The 17,417-nt window shown below is 34.7% G+C and overlaps 1 protein-coding gene across 1 annotated transcript in view; it reads right to left on the bottom strand.

The window, feature by feature from the left end:
• COL4A5 (collagen type IV alpha 5 chain) overlaps positions 1-17,417 on the bottom strand; it is a 259,474-nt gene that overhangs the window by 66,452 nt on the left and 175,605 nt on the right. Inside the window, exons 29-32 of the mRNA XM_030807170.1 lie at positions 15,475-15,625; positions 7,364-7,477; positions 1,980-2,147; positions 402-491 (exon numbers count right to left, since the gene is read on the bottom strand). Coding sequence (XP_030663030.1) covers positions 402-491; positions 1,980-2,147; positions 7,364-7,477; positions 15,475-15,625 — 523 coding nt within the window. The remainder of the gene's footprint in view (positions 1-401; positions 492-1,979; positions 2,148-7,363; positions 7,478-15,474; positions 15,626-17,417) is intronic.

The raw sequence follows: 17,417 nt of genomic DNA, 5'->3' as shown, positions 1-17,417 counted from the left end.
AGCCGGGCATGGTGGCAGGCGCCTGTAGTCCCAGCTACTCGGGAGGCTGAGGCAGGAGAATAGCGTGAACCCAGGAGATGGAATTTGGAGTGAGCTGAGATCACACCATTGCACTCTAGCCTGGGCAACAGAGCGAGACTCTGTCTCAAAAGACAAACAAACAAATTAACGCTTAATCCTTATGTTTTGTTATTTTGAGCTAAGCATTTACCATGTATCATGGTATCCAAACTAAGCATGCAACCAAATTGAGAACAAGACCTATTTAAATGCCATGTTACATAGAAACACAAGTAACCATTGCTCATTTTAAAACAGTCAACAAAAATATTCTGTACTGACATAAAGCTATGTTTAATTTTCCCTCTCACATACGTCTGGCAGCAAACCTTGATTATTACCTTTAAGACCAGGTACACCACTCCTGCCAGGAATTCCCAAAGGTCCTGGTGGGCCTGGAGGTCCCATCATACCCATTTCACCTTTGGTACCTTTGAAGAATATCAATAAGTAATGTTTGCCTTTCTTTGACTTAGGGAACATAAAAAGCAAGTTTTAAGATGTCAACTAGAAAACTATTGAGGGTTGGAGGTAAGGCACTGTTAAGTTTTAGACTTTTTGACCACAGTGCCCACTACTGCTGATACGCATGAATAAGGAGACTCAGTCTCGTAGCTAATCTCTAAAGATGGCCCCCCAGTGAACCATATGTCCCAGTATGTACAATCTAGTATAAATCCCTCACCTGGAACTAGGGTTGATTCTTTACCTCACACTTGACTAAATGACATTGTGTGACTCCCAAGCCTAGATCAAAAGAAGTCTTGCAGGCCAGTCACAGTGGCTCATGCCTATAATCCTAGCACTTTGGGAGGTTGAGGTGGGAGGATTGCTCGAGGCCAGGAGTTTGAGAGCAGCCTGGGCAACATAGTGAGACTCCATCACTACAAAGAAAAAAATTAAAAAAAAAAAAAAGCTGTGTGTGGTGGTATATGCCTGTAGTCCCAGCTACTTGGGAGGAGGCTGAGGCAGGAAGATGGCTTGAGTCCAGGGGTTTGAGGCTGCAGTGGGCTGTGATCATGTCCCACTGCACTCCAGTCTGGGTGACAGAGTGAGACCCTGTCTCAAAAAAAAAAAAAGAAAGAAGGAAGGAAGGAGAGAGAGAGAGAAAGAGAGGAAAGAAAGAAAGAAGAAAAGGAAAGAAAGAGAGGAGAGAGAGAGAAAGAAAAAAACAAAGAAAGAAAGAGAAAGAAAGGAAGGAAGAAAAAAGAAAGAAAGTAAGTAAGAAAGAAAGAAAGGAAGGAAGAAAAAGAAGGAAAGAAAGAAAAAGAAAGAAAGAGAAAGAAAGGAAGGAAGAAAGAAAGAAAGAAAGGGAAAAAGAAAGAAAGGGAGAAAGAGAGAGAGCGAAAGAAAAGAAATCTTGCCACTTCTACCTGTAGTTCCTGAAACACTCACTTTTCTCTTGTGGGATTCTCTCTGTTGGAAGCCAGCTGCCATGGAAGGGGAGCAACCAGCCTTATACTACCATAATGTGAGGAGCCTAAGCCATGTGAAGAGGTACCATGGACGATGAGATGACATGTGAGCGGATGAACACCCAAATGTCAGAGAAGTGCCATCTTAGAAGTAGACCTTTCAGCCCCAAACACTCAAGCTGGGGCCACGTGGGTTAGAGATAAATGACCCAGTCAAGTCATCCCTTAATTCTAGAGCTGCAAAATCTTCAGCAAAATTAAAAGGTTGGTTAAAATCATTAAGCTTTGGGGTTGTTTGTTATATAGTAATATATAACTGGAACTCTCACAGAGGAAAATGTACAGTGAAAATAGCAAAGTGAGCTTCCTGCAGTCATAGATATTTAATGCTCTTCCTTAAGGGATCACATCAATCTAGAAAAGTGTAACATGGGAATTATCTACCAGAGTCGTATTAGTTTTAATTTTCTTAATCCAAATCGGAGAAAACTTTAAACAAATTACCTGGAAATCCAGAGGCACCTGCTTTTCCTGGAAGCCCTGGTGATCCTGGAGGTCCTATAGGACCAGGTGCTCCGGGGATCCCTGGACTGCCTCTTTCACCTGGGGGTCCTGGAACATCAAGTCCAGGAGGTCCTGGATCCCCCTTCTCTCCTGGTATTCCATGTAAACCTAGTTAATACAATATCAATATTAATAAGTACTGAAGCAGTTTTAAAAGATGTATCTGGTTATATTTCTAGTAAACAAGTGATGGAACCCTGTGTATAACAGACCTAAGAGTGAGTTAGAGATACTTTTGACATCATGCACACAAAATAACTGAACAATCAAGCTTTAGGATTTTCAAGCAGATTGGTCTAAGACAGTGCTTCTCAAATTATTTCTGGCAAAAGGCCAATCTTTTCTTAATTCCTAGTTAATCACGGACTAATATTTTTTATAAAATACAATAAAAATTACTAAAACTGAAATAAAAAGCCAAAGATGCAAAATAAAAGCCTACCTTTTTGGTTATTATATTCAACAGATACAATTACACTATCAAATTGCTATAAAAGTTTCTAAATGCTTATTCTCAACGTTTGTATTAATCCTATTGCAGACTGATAACAGTTATTTGACACTGGTCTATTGACCACATTTACATTTGCATTGTTCTAAGGTATTATAAATTATTAGTACACATCTCTATGAGCTCCCAAAATTATTGATTACTGAATAAGTCACTGAAATGGACCTCTTAAATTGTATTTTACCTTTGTTTTGCACATTGTTTTAATAATACATTAATAATACGTTACTATTAGTATTTTTTGTCATCTTTTGTTTCTCCAACCAAGATTTTACAGAAAAAAAATGACACAGCAAAAAATATTTAACCTTAGTAAGTTTCTGTAAGGCTGATTTTCCCCCAGAAGCAAGGTGGTTAAAAAAGAGTATGTTTATGGGAAAAGAATTACACTAAAAATACTATGTAACTTCCCACTCCAAAGCCTACCAGCTGTGCGACTTACGTGAGTCACTTAATGTTGATCCTCATCTGCTAAATGCGGATTATGCCGTAACCAATTGGAAACTAGGGGTTGAGCCAGATGATCATTCCAAGTATCCTTTCAACAATAAGATCTAGATTTATTGTTGAAGACTCACTGGTGATTATTTTTGTAGAAAGTAAGATGCTAGGGTTTTAAGATCTGTTTTATGTCATATTTCAGCATGGCCCTAAACTGACAAAATCCACTTTGAAGATTAGAGAATTACACTCAGTTGGCAAAGTAGCAATAGTTCCAATGCTGCCATTTTATAGTAAAAGACTATAAAAAGGAGAGAGAGATTTTATATCATATTTGTGAAAGATGATATGATGCCTAACAGTGAACATGATTATAGCTTTATATGGATCACTATCTATTGTTATATTATAGCTCACAAAGATTTTTAATAGTTGGGTTTTCAATATAAATAATTTATCTTTAGAAACATGCTCCAAGAGAGTGGTTCTATAAAATAAGGAAAATAAACCAAAGACTTAAATCTGAAGAAATGTTTTCCATGTTTAAAGTTTTACTTTAAGATATGGCTTTTGAGGAAGAACTACACTACCTGCTACAACTGATGTTCAAGAGGCAGGGAATTACAGTTCAGCAGCAAGTTGGGCCACCCAAGCAGAAGTAAGTTGCAAAAAGTTTCATTAGGTTAGGGGAAAAAAAACTAAGCATTTAAAAATTAGAACATAAAACTCTACAAATAGAAGTTATTAGACATTGATTCACTGCTATCATATATTAGAAATGAGTGAAAAAACTTATTTTAGGCATTTGCTTAGATGTTCATATAGCATATTCTATAAATGAAATGTATTTGCCAATAATGACATAATAAAATATTTACATTCACAAAAGTATTACCTTTTGGTAAAGGTCAGCTTTTCAATTGTTTATCTCTGACTTAATGATTTAAATAATCATTTTGGAATTTAAGCTCCTAAAGTTCAGTTCAAATTTAAAAATTAATTTAATTTTATACTACAACAAGTTGGGTATAGATAAATCAATAATTATTAGCATATGATTATGGAAAAACAACTTGCATGCACTAGGCAAGGATTTCTTTCTTCATCGTTATTATTAGTAGTAGTAATAACAGACATTATACTATACTTCCTCCCATAGTATAGATTTTTTCCATGAATACTGTCAGGAATACACATCCTGGTAAGATCCAGGATGAAGAAGTCAATATAAATCCCAAAATTCCGCTAAATTTCCCCACAATAACAAGAATTATATGGATATGTCTACAGATGTGATATAGGGATGTATTGATGTTCTAAATTTATTGGTAGCCAAATGGAACCAGTTTATAAAAAAAGGAAAATTTCAAAAACATGTATTATTCGTGAGAACTTTCCATACACACACATACACATGCCCTCCCCCTACCCAAGGGTTTTGTAGCCTCCTAAAGTGTTAGAAAACTATTTTCTCCTTCATCTATGAAAATGACATGAATAATTCATAAACAATTCCTAGGGTTTTGCTGTTGTTGTTTTGTTTGTTTTGATTCACATTAGTGGTGATGAATTTTTTTTTCCTCTTTAGCTGATTTAGCCATATACTTTGTCCTGAGACTGGACACACACTATAACACGTTTGGTTCTGGTTATGATATGATCTGTGAACATGAAATAGAGTATATTTAACCGATCTCTAAAAAATTCAGTAAGACAGTAATTGTACAGGTAATGGCCAAAGAAAATAACAAGAATCAACAACCTCCATTTCTGCCTGGGTTAGTAGGTCATGAGATGAAAAATATTTTGTTTCTAGTCCTTTGGCAATTTTTCTTTTATTTCCCTGCTATGGAATGAGAAATTGATATTCAATGGGACCTTAACTTATAAACATGTTAAACTGTATAGCCTGGTTTAGAAAAGAGAAAGGTGAATAGTAAAAGCTTAATTAAATAACAGAAAACTGGAGTTCAAAGGAAAGCCTGAAAAGCATAATGTAAACATTCTACAATAGAGAGATAACAATATAGAATATTTTGCATTTTTCCTATTGCAAAATGAAATACAAGTATATTAAATAAGCTTATTACAAAAACATTGATAGAGTTTCAGCCATGCAACATAAGTAGGTTCATCAAGATATAAGTAATACTCTTTCCGATTACCTTATTATTGAGATTTATGGACATAAATCAGGATTTTTTTAAATGAACTAAGATAATATTCTACTTCGGTGATGTAAGTAAAATTTACTTAAAAAGTGAGTATATGTGCCTTGTATAAATATGAAGTGTGGTCCATCTCATAGTAAAATGAAAAGTACTGTGATTTGAGAACATTTCTATATTAAGAGTGAATTCAATAAATTTTCATGCTAGTTCCTGTTAATTTCATTTATTTTTTGAATCATATTAATATCTTGAATTCTATGGCTATACATATATTTACAAAAGAAATAGATGAAGTTTAATTCAGCATTATTACTTTTCTTCCTGCCCATCCTATTTATACTTTATAAATCAATATCGTGACATCTATATTATATTTATCTATATATTATATTTATATCTGGTTATAAGTCCTTTGTTAGATATATGATATAACAGAGGGAGAAAGAGAGAGAGAACATTAGATTAATAAAACATTACAAGGTATCAGGTAAATCTGAAAAAAGCGTGACACGTGTTAACATATTTGTATTTTGTTTAGATTCATATTAATGTGTTCCTTTTTTTATTCTCACTCAGCTGTGACTTAAGAATTCAAAATGCTTCTAAAGACTCATGCACTTTTTGGAACTGAAACAAATGACAAAACACCATAGGAGTGGTAAGTTCATTTTATCCACCTCTGTGAAACAGCAGGGGCCGGGCGCAGTGGCTCACTCTTGTAATCCCAGTACTTTGGGAGGCCGAGGCGGGCAAATCACCCAAGGTCAGGAGTTCGAGACCAGCCTGGTCAACATGGTGAAACCCTGTCTCTACTAAAAATACGAAAATTAGCCGGGTGTGGTGGTGCATGCATGTAATCCTGGCTACTCAGGAGGCTGAGGCAGGAGAATTGTTTGAGCCCAGGAGGTGGAGGTTGCAGTGAGCTGAGATTGCACCATTGCACTCCAGCCTGGGCAACAAGAGTGAAACTCTGTCTCAAAAGAAAAAAAGGAAAAACAGCAGGTCAAACCTAAAAATAAGTGCTTTTTCCTGAAGATCCCTCTGCTTTGTTAGTTGGACAGAATGTTTTTTCCATAAGTAATAAAGCAGCTATTTTGTAACAACCTGGTTCAAAGCAACACTCTAAGTTTTCTTAGTTTTAAATCAGTAGTGACATATCAGGGACTATAAAAAGGTATAACGTGCCATATAATCAATTGTAAAATAGTACATAATGAAAATAACACTTACAGGCTTTTTATATTGTTAACCCGAGTTTCTAAATTTTTAGAATAATAACAAAATATCTACTGCCATTTAAGGTCAGGAAACATATAGCCATTGCTTCAGATAAATGTATACACATCTGAACTCTGTGTTTAAGCCTTCAGATGTATTCATGTGAATTAAGGAACAATTAAATATTTCATATTTGTTTTAATTTCATAAATTATTATGGTATTTTGCAATAACATAATGATGGCCCCAAGGTGGCCTTTACTGTACCAACCTAGATTAACATAATGAGAATTCACATCACCAGACAGCTCAGAATCCAGAAACTCAATATGCTTTCACACAAACTTAGAGGAACCATATGATTTCCTATCTATAGAGGCAAACCCATTAGGTTACATGTTGATAAAAGACCTTTTTGAGTATCCAGTATAAAATATTAAAAGTAAAGATTTGGAGTGCTGATGAATTGCAAAATGATTGCTATTTTAGGGGCAAAAAGGGAAAATATCTCAACTCACTTACTGAGAAACAAAAGAAAATGAGAATGCCTAAAATATACTTTTACAGAAAGTTTTGCTGAACCCTAATTCTAGTTCTCATGTGCTAAGAAATGTTAGGAGGTTCCACAAAGGTCTATGAATGCTGTACCGCTACTCAGATCTGAAATGCTCAGCACTAGAAGTTTCTAGGCCTCTGCTTCCAAAACTATGTCTAGCTCAACAATTATGTATCAATAACAACACACTGCAATTGCATTATTGGAAATACATCAATTTTAGATGAACTCAGAAGGGAAATATCAGGGATTAAAGTAGCTTTTATGCTGTGGCCTGTATTTTTCCACTTTTATAAAATCATACACGTAGATACATTGCCTTTTAAGTCTGTTTCTGGAAGACTGTTTTGTAGGTTTCACTTTATTGATGAGCTAACCAACGTATATATTATGAGTGCTACAAAATGCACATTTACTCTAATCTTACCAGGTTGACCTATTGGCCCAGGAATCCCTGGTGGTCCTGGTGGTCCCTGAACACCTATTCCTGGCAGCCCAGGAGGTCCCATTGGTCCAGGTTGTCCATTTGGTCCAACATCACCTTTAAGAAATAAATACAGTTTAAATATTAAAAACAACACCTGAGTCACTAGTCCTTGGGAACCATATCATATTAAGCAAGAATCTTGAAAAACTGGGCATTCATTCAGCAAGAAAAGTACACATAAGTATCAAGAGCAGAGGACAGGGAATCCATTAATAGTTACAGCCTTATAATTTAACATATGCTGATCACTACTTCAATACTTAAATCAACTTCACAAGAAAGTACAAAAGATTACAAACCACATATTCCTTCTACTTGTAACTCATTGTGGACAGTTATATATTCATAAGTTTAAAATATATCTTCAAGTTACCTATATTTTAAGATAGATAACTTCAACATTTTCCTTTTTACTAACTCAGGGCCATGGCTTATAAACATGTTCAAGCTTCTCCCTTCATTAGTAAAACATCTCTTTGACATTAGAAACTTCCCTGTCCATCTCTCCATCTTCTGTCTGTCCCTCTGTCACTCCCACTTTAAACAATTTTTACATGTACTAAAATTCTGTCTTTTTAGTGTACACTTTGATGAGTTTTGACAAAGGTATACACTTATATAAACACCACTAAAATCAAGACAGAACATTTTCATAAACCCAAAAAAGCCCCTGTGTGCTGTAGTCAACTCGTCCCCACGTCCCAATTACCTGGCAACCACTGATTTATTTTATGTCTTACAGATTTTTCTTTCCCAGAATGTCATACAAATGCAGCCACATACTATGTAGCCTTTTGAATATGTCTTCTTTCACTTAATACAATGCATATGAGATTCACCCATGTTGTTATGTGTATCAGTAGTTATTTTTTACTGCTGGTTATTAGTCTATCAGATGAATATGTACATTTTGTTCATCTTTTTGCAATTTGAGGCACATTTGGGGTGTTTACAATTATTGGTGATTATGAATTAAGCTGCTATGAACACTGTTCTACGGGTTTCTATGTGAAGCTTCACATTTTTCTTGGGAGTAGAATTGCTGTGTCATGTGCGAAGACAATGTTTAACTATATAAGAAATTGTCAAACTGTTTTTCAAAGTGGCTGCACCATTTTGTGTATTAACTAGCAATGTATGAGAGTTCGAGTTACTCTGCATTCTTAGCAGCACTTATTGTCAGTTATCCTTTTTGAAAAAAGGCCAATTCTAATATTTATGAAGTGGTATCCCATTGTGGTTTTAACTTGCATTTCCCAGATGATAAATTATACTGAGCATCTTTACATGTGCTTATTAGCCATCAGGGTGTCTTCTTTGGTAAGGTATCTACTCAAATTGTTTGCTCATTTTTCCAACTATATTTTAAAAGTTGATTGTTTGTTTTCTTATTGAGTTTTGAGAGTTCATTATATATTCTGCTTGTAAGTCCTTTGTCAGATATATGATATGAAAATACAGTTAATTTTAATAAAGTCCAATATATCCAATTTTTCTTTTATGAATTGTCTTTTTGGTATTCTAACAAGTTTTTGCCTAATATCTGATCACAGAGTTTTCTCTTATGCTTTTTCATCTAAAACAAGGGATGACAAAGTACTTGCCATGGCTAAATTTGGCCTATAAGGCCTCTTTTTGTGCTGCCTACATGCTAAGAATTGTTTTCACACTTTAAGAGGGTTGTTTAAAAAAGAATATGTGACAGAGACCATATATGTAGCCCATAAAGACTAAAATATTTACTCTCTAGCTCTTTGCAGAAAAAGTTTGCTCGCTTCTGTTCTAGAAGTTTGATAATGTTAGGTTTTACATTTAGGTCTGTGATCCATTGGGAGTTAAATTTTGTGCAAGGTAGGAAGTGCAGGTAGAGATTTGTTATGTTGGTTTGTTTATATATATTTTTTTGCATATGGATGTCCAATTGCTTTATATTTTAGCAGCATTTGTTGAAAAGACTTATCTTTCTGTTGAGATTGCCTTAGCAACTTTGTGAAAAATTAAATATGTGGGTGTATTTCTAGACTCCCTATTGCGTTACAATGATCTATTAGTCTGTATTTCACATATACCACACTATTTTAACTACTGTAGCTTTATTTTAAGTCTTAACACCAAGTACTATGAATTATCCAACTTTGTACTTCTTTCTCAAAATTGTTTTGGCTATTCTAGGTCATTTGTTTTTCCACATAAATTTTAGAAGAAAAACTGTGTGTTCTCCTTGAGAATATTTTCAATCTATGGATTGATTTGGAGAAAACTGATATCTTAACAATATCCATGAACACAATATACCATTCCATTTATTTAGGAATCTGATTTCTGTCAACAGTGTTTTATAATTTTCCACATACAAAGCCTGCACATTTTTGTTAGACCTATGCATACCGAAGCACTTCATGTCATTTGATGCTATTGTAAATTATACTGTTTTTGTTTAATTTTTATTTCTAGTTGTTCACTGATAGTATATAAAAACATAATTTATTTTTAGATATTTTCTTTGTCCTATGATCCTACGAAATTCACCTTTTAGTTCTAGTAAATTTTTGTAGCTTTATTAGGGTTTTCTAAGTATAAAACCATGTCATCTATGAATATAGAGAGTTTTATTTCTTCCTTTCCAATCTGTATGCCCTTCATTTATTTTGCTTGTCTTATAACATTGGCTAGGACTTCCAACACAATATTGAACCTTTTCATACCATCAAAGATGGTAACAAATAACATCTTTGTGTTACATAACTTTGGGGAAAAGTATTCAGTCTTTCACCACTAAACATAATGGATCAAGATTTTGTAAATGTCTTTATCATGCTAGGGAAGTTCCCTTTTATTCCTAATTTTCTGAGACTATTTTTCCAGGAGTGAATATTGAAACTTATCAAATAATTTTCAGGATTTATTGAGATTATAATATAGTTTTTCTTCTTTACTCTGTTGATATGGCAAATTACATTGATTTTAAAATGTCGAACCAGCCCGTATTCTAAGGATAAGCCTCACTTGATTGTAGTGTATTATCCTTTTCATGTATTGCTAGATTTGATTTGCCAATATTTTCTTGAGGATTTTTATGTCTATGTTCATGAGAGATATTGGTCTACAGCTTTCTTTTCTCATATGTCTTTGCCTGGCTTTGATATCAAAATAATGCTGGCCTCATGTAATGGTTGGAAAGTGGTATCTCTACTTCTATTTTTGGGAAGAGATTGTGTAGAATTGGTGTTATTGCTTCTTTAAATGTTTGTTAGAATTTACCAGTGATGCCATCTGGATCTGTAGTTTTCTTTGTTGGTGGGTTTTTAACTACAACTCAATTTTTTAAAAAATAGATTCCTGGATTACCTACTTCTTCTTTAGTGAGCTTCAACAATTTATGTCTTTCAAGAAATTAGTCCATTTAATCTAAGTTGTCAAATGTATGGGCATGCAGTTGTTTGTCATATTTGTTTAATATAGATTTGTTGTTATCATAAATTATATACTTTTGTATTTCTTTCAACATTTCCAAGCACACAATAGTTGTCACAATAATACCTTTGGATGTTATTCCTGCTGCCTGGAACACCTTTCCCTTAAGTCTAAATTCAACTGTCACCATCTATATAAAACCTCTCCAGGTACCTTAGATAAGGCCCTGAACAAAAGTAATATATGAGGTAAACTGAATGCTTCCAAAATCATCTTTTTTTCTCTTTTGTATAATCTGATTCTAACGTTCAACCTTAAGCACATTTTCTTCCTCATATAGATATATCATGATGAGTATTAGCCTTATTAATTTATTATTGGTCACTACATTGTTTTGAAAGTGTTGCCTCAACCTTTCCTACAGTTTAGTAACTGAGTTCTAATACCCAGTCATTGGTGTGTGGTGGGTGTTTGGTAGGTGAACTTTTATTGTGATCTGCTTGCTGAGTTTTGAGTGTAGTCTACTGATCCAAAATATTAGTGATACATGTTCATAGAAGTTCCCATTGAGATAATCACTTTCATGGTGATGCTACCTAGATTTTCTCACAGTAGAGAGCAATCCTTGAGATCTTCAAGACCAGAAACTATGCACTTGAGCTTCTAGTGATTCAGGTACTAGCTGGCATAGAACATCATAAATGTTTGAAGAATGAAGGAGTTACATGGCAGAATATCCCAAACACTTATTTTTCTAGCACCTAAAGAACTGTACTTGGCTTTTAATAATTGAGAATTACTCCTGTGAGGATATGGGAATGCCATATCCTAATTTCCTTCCAAAGATTAAGCAAATACCTGTTAAATGCATGTTTAAATAGCCTTCAATGCATTTCTTCACTACCACTGTGTCTCAAGAATATATATAAACAAAATATAGTAAGTGGGTAACTTCCACAGGAAGACTGTTTGCCACATATCATTTCAAATATCTTTATCTGCAATTTTTGTTGTTACAGGTCTACAGCTAGGGGAGATAACTGGTGGGAAACACAACTTGTAACTTTGAGTGTTACAGTTTACGCTGGCCTGAATTGTTTAGTCAAAACCAGAAAGGTATTTTTTTAAGAGCTTGTCTAAGAAGAGTTTGTATTGGGCTAGTCTGGGGCTTTTGCTGGCAGAATACAATCTGGCCTGGTTAAAATTGGATTGGGCTGTCTTACTGCTTTAATAGAAATCAATCCAACATGTTCCAGAAGCATGGCCCTGTTCAGATTATTCACTAGGAGCCAAAACATTGACCAGGGAAGTCGGATTCCTTGCAAATCAGAAAGGAAAAAAAATGCAAGTCAGCTTTACTAATTCTATTCCTTCTCATTATTAGATAACTCAAAATCAAGGGAGTAGAAGAAACAACAGAGAAGTGGGTAAAGGATATCGGCAGTTAACAAGAAAAAAAAATATGGCCCTTAACACATAAAAGGATGGCCAATCTCACTCACCATAAGAGACATACAATTTAAACCACTCTGAGAGTAAAGGCAAAGGACCTAATATAGCCAAAGAAATGTGTGTTTTTTTTTTTAAGAACAAAGTTGGTGGGTTACCTTACCTGACTTCAAGTCTTACTATAAAGCTACAGTAATATAAACAGTGTGGTACTGGCTTAATGATAGCAAACTAAATAAATAAAACAGGATTGACAGCACAGAAGTAGACCAACACATATATTATTATTTGATCTAACACAGATCCCAAAGTAATCCAATAGAGAGGGGGTTATTTTAAACAAATGATGGTGAACAAAAATTATTTGACATGTGTAATAGTTTTAAACATAGAAACTAAAACTATAAAGCTTATAAAATAAAACATAGAATACCTTGGCAACTTTGAGGCAGGCAAATGTTTCTTAGGCAAGACACAGAAAATTATAATTATATAAGAAAAAATTGATAAATGAAACTTCAATAAAATTAAAACTTTTATCCATCAAAATACAGTAAGGAAATGAACAGGTCAGCCAGCCAGGGCTAAAATGCTAATAAACATATATCTAGGAAAGGGCCAGTACGCAGGACATATAAATAACACTTCCAACTTAATAATAAAGTGAGAAACAAATCATCTTTCAAAATAGAAAAAATATTTGAATATGTAAGTAGCTCACAAGTACATAAAAAAAGAACTCAACATCATTATTCATCAGGGAAATGTAAATTAAAATCACAATATGATGCTAGCACACACCTACCAACATTCCAAAATTTGAGAAAATGTGGAACAATGCAAATTTCTGAACCACTTTGGTATAAATTTAAAATGGTATCACCATTTTGGAAAAAGGTCTAGTAGTTTCTAGTACAACTAAGCATCCACTTATGATCCAACAAATCTGCTCTTAGTCGTTTATTGAAGCAAAATGAAATCACATATCCATAAAAAGGAATTGTAAGAAATGTCTTTAACAGCTTCACTCATAGTAGCCAAAAACTTGACACAACCCAGGTATCCATGATACAGTCACATAATAAAATACTCAATGATTTCATTGAAAGAAAAGAACTATTGATAAACACAACAACATGGATAGATCTCCAAAACATTATGTTGAGTGAAAGAAGCCTTAGAAAGAAAGTACATACCGTATGATTCCATTTATAAGAAGTTCTAGAACAGGCAAAATAACTTATGATGAAAAAATCAACAGTATAGTTGCCACTGTGGATGATGGGATAGGGGCTGACTGGAAAGGGGCATAAGGAAAATTTCTAAAACAATATTTTGATAAGGATTTTGTGTTATACAAGTGTATGTATTTGTCAAAATCCAGTAAATGTACCCTTAAGATTTGTGCATCTCATTTAATGTGAATTATATATCAGAAGAAAAGTAATATAGAGCTATGGAATTTTAGTTATGGTATGCATGCTGAAGTATTTAGAGAGAAGTATATTGTTGTTGTAATATATTTTGAAATACATCAAAAATAGATGAATGGATGGAGACAGGGATGGATAGATATGTGACAAAGCACATATAGTAAAATGTTGATAGTAAAATACCAGTGATGGGTATATAGTAGTCCCAATAAAGTTCTGTCTACTTTGTTATATTTAAAATTTTAAAAAATAAAACGTTGGCAGGGAGATAAAAGGTTTATTGTAGAATCTGGGTGGTAGATATACAGCTGTTAACTGTACTATTATTTTTCACAGTACTTAAAACTTTTTCACAATAAAATGTTTAAAAATATACTTAGAAACCTACTTACTTCATCAGGTTAGCAAAAATCCAAGAGTTTGTCAGCATACTCATTTATCAAGGCTGTGGGGAAACACACTCATACATTGTGGGTGGAGTTTAAATGGTGCAAATTGAGAGGAATCTGACAATATCCAGAGATGCATTTACCCTTTAATTCAGAAAATCCTTTTTCATCACTTTATTTTACTATTATACCTGAACACATCTGAAATAATATGCATGAAAGATTATTCACTACGGCATTATTTGTAATAAATGATTGGCAAAAATCCAATCTAGCAACTAGCAACTGGGATGAACTATGGTATATCCATGCAATTTAACACTAGGCACCTATTTTCAACACTAGGTGCCTAGTCTTAAATTTCAAAGAGTCAAGATCTCTGTCTACTGATATGGAGTGATCTTTAGGATACAAATTTAAGTAAAATAAGTAAAGTGCAAATAAAGTCAAAAGAAAATACCTCCTCTTTCAAGAACAGAGAAAATAAAACAAATTCTTGGCTGGTATTTATATAAGAAACACCGGAAGGATTCCAACACTTTGGGAAGCCCAGGCGGGCGGATCACGAGGTTAGGAGTTCGAGACCAGCCTGGCCAATATGGTGAAACCCCGTCTCTACTAAAAATACAAAAATTAGCCGGGCCTGGTGGCACATGTCTGTAATCCTAGCTACTCGGGAGGCTGAGGCAGGAGAGTTGCTTGAACCTGGGAGGTGGAGGTTGCAGTGAGCCGAGATCACGCTATTGCACTCCAGCCTGGGAGACAGAGCAAGACTCTGTCTTGGAAGAAAGGAAAATAAAAAATAGTTACGTAGGAGGATGGAGAGGAACAAAGTGGATGAAGATGGGTTGGAAGGAAGACTTCTCAGTGTTACTTTTATAACATATATGATTGTATTTTTTTTTTTTTTGAGACAAAGTCTCACTGTCGCCCAGGCTGGAGTGGCTTACTGCAACTTTCGCCTCCCAAGTTCAAGTGATTCTCCTGCCTCAGCCTCCCAAGTAGCTGGGATTACAGACATGTGCCACCATGCCCGGCTAATTTTTGTATTTTTGGTAGAGACGGAGTTTCGCCATGTTGGCCAGGATGGTCTTGAACTCCAGACCTCAGATGATCCGCCCACCTTGGCCTCCCAAAGTGCTGGGATTACAGGCGTGAGCCACCATGCCGGGCCATGATTTTATTATCTATTCAATGAAATAAAAGACAAAAATAATCAATGAAGGATTGAGAAAAATGTGTAGCAGTAACAAAATGGCAGCATGAGGTTTCCAGTTAATTGGGCTTATCACCCATAAACTTTCCCAAAGGTGTCAATTTCTATAAAAGTTAAAAGCAAATTGAGATGCAGTGACAGTCTCCATACCTTTTGGTCCAGGGAGCCCATCTAAGCCAGTGCGTCCTGGAGGACCTGGAGGTCCTGGGAAACCACGATCACCTTTTGGACCAAGGGTTCCTTTGAAACCTGGAAGTCCTGGTGGCCCAGGTGGCCCAGGTAATGCAAATCCTGGTTCACCCTTGAGCATACACATGACAAAACACAACAAAAACTCCCATGACTTTTCTGGTCCTTATTGTTTGCCACAGAGAATTTAATGCCGAAAATACAAGACAATACTTTTCTTTCCATGTGGGGAGAGGAGAAGATAATTAAATAAAAAGTAATTGGTATGTTGGAGAAAACATATGGAAGGATGGGAAACAGCGTTTAGTAAAACAAATTAGATGATTTGGACTGGTTTCAGGATAAAAAAAAAACTGAGACAGCATGAGATTAAAGAACAGACTACCCTTGTAGGGAAATATGATTATAGGCTGAGTATTAGATAATACTAAACAATTATTTTTAATTTTACTAAGTATGATTTAACAACATTGTGGTTTTTGTATAAAATGTCAAGTTATTTAGAGATGAATGCTGATGCATTTATAAGTGAAATGATACGGTGTTGAGATTTGGGTAAAATATTTAAGCAAAGTAAAAAGGACTAGATGAAGCAAATGTTATAAAATCATAATAATTTTGAATCTGGATGATGGATATATGAAAGCTCATTGTATTATTCATTTTACTTTTATTTTCATTTGAAAATGTTTATAAGAAAAAGAATCAACCAATAGAGAAGTGGTTTTCTCATGAGAACTGGTGTCACGGGTTAACTGTTTTTCCCATGAAAAATAAGTAATAATTACAAAACACAGGAGGTTTAAATCAATGACACACAGATAAAATATATAGGAATAGTCACGATAATTACATGCCACAGCAGTTTGCTGAAGGTTGACTGAGGAAAGCTTAACATTAGATAAGAAATAATAAAAGGAATGAAAAGTAACTCAAACACAGTATTATTTATTATTAGTATTACTAAGTCAATTGCAGTGATTTGCGTTATGTATCTGTAATGGAATTGGGACAGAGGGCAACAGTATAGAAGGTCTGGAAATGATATTCAATACCATTTCAACCAGTCATCACAGGCATGAACAGAGATGACATGGGATGATGACTCTATAGAGATACACAGAGGGAGCTGACCATCGTACAGGCATACCTTATTTTATTGTGCATCATTTTGCTGTGCTGTGCAGACACGGCATTTTTTTTACAAATTAAAGGTATGTGGCAACCCTACATTGAGCAGGTCTATCAGCACAATTTTTCCTATAGCATGTGCTCACTTTTTGTCTCTGTGTCACATTTTGGTAATTGTCACAATATTCCAAACTTTTTAATTATTATTATATCTGTTATGGTGACATGTGATCACTGATGTTACCATTATAATTGTTTTGGGGTACTATAAACTGCCTGTATAAGATGGTGAACGTAATAAAAAAATGTTGTAAATGTCTGACTGCTCCACTGATCAGCCATTTTCCCCGCATCTCTCTCCCTCTCCACAGGTCTTTCTATTCCTTGAGACATAACAATATTGAAATTAGGCCAATTAATACCACAACAATGGCCTCTAAGTGTTCAAGTGAAAGAAAGAGTCACATGTCTCTCACTTTAAATAAAAAGCTGGAAATAATTAAGCTTAGTGAGGAAGGCATGTCAAAAGCTAAGGTAGGTTGAAGGCTAGGTCTCTTGCACTAAACAGTTAGCCAAGTTGTGAATGTGAAGGAAAAGTTCTTTAAGGAAATTAAAAGTGCTACTCCAGTGAACACACAAATGAGAAGAAAGTAAAACAGCCCTATTGCTGATATGGAGAAAGTTTGAGTGATCTGGACAAAAGATCAAACCAGCCATAACATTCCCTTAAGCAAAAACCTAATCCAGAGCAAGGCCCTAACTTCAATTATTTG

This window comes from Nomascus leucogenys, chromosome X, assembly GCF_006542625.1.
Source record: "Nomascus leucogenys isolate Asia chromosome X, Asia_NLE_v1, whole genome shotgun sequence".
In the NCBI taxonomy this organism is placed as follows: Eukaryota; Metazoa; Chordata; class Mammalia; order Primates; family Hylobatidae; genus Nomascus; species Nomascus leucogenys.
This window is presented reverse-complemented; position numbering and strand designations above follow the sequence as displayed.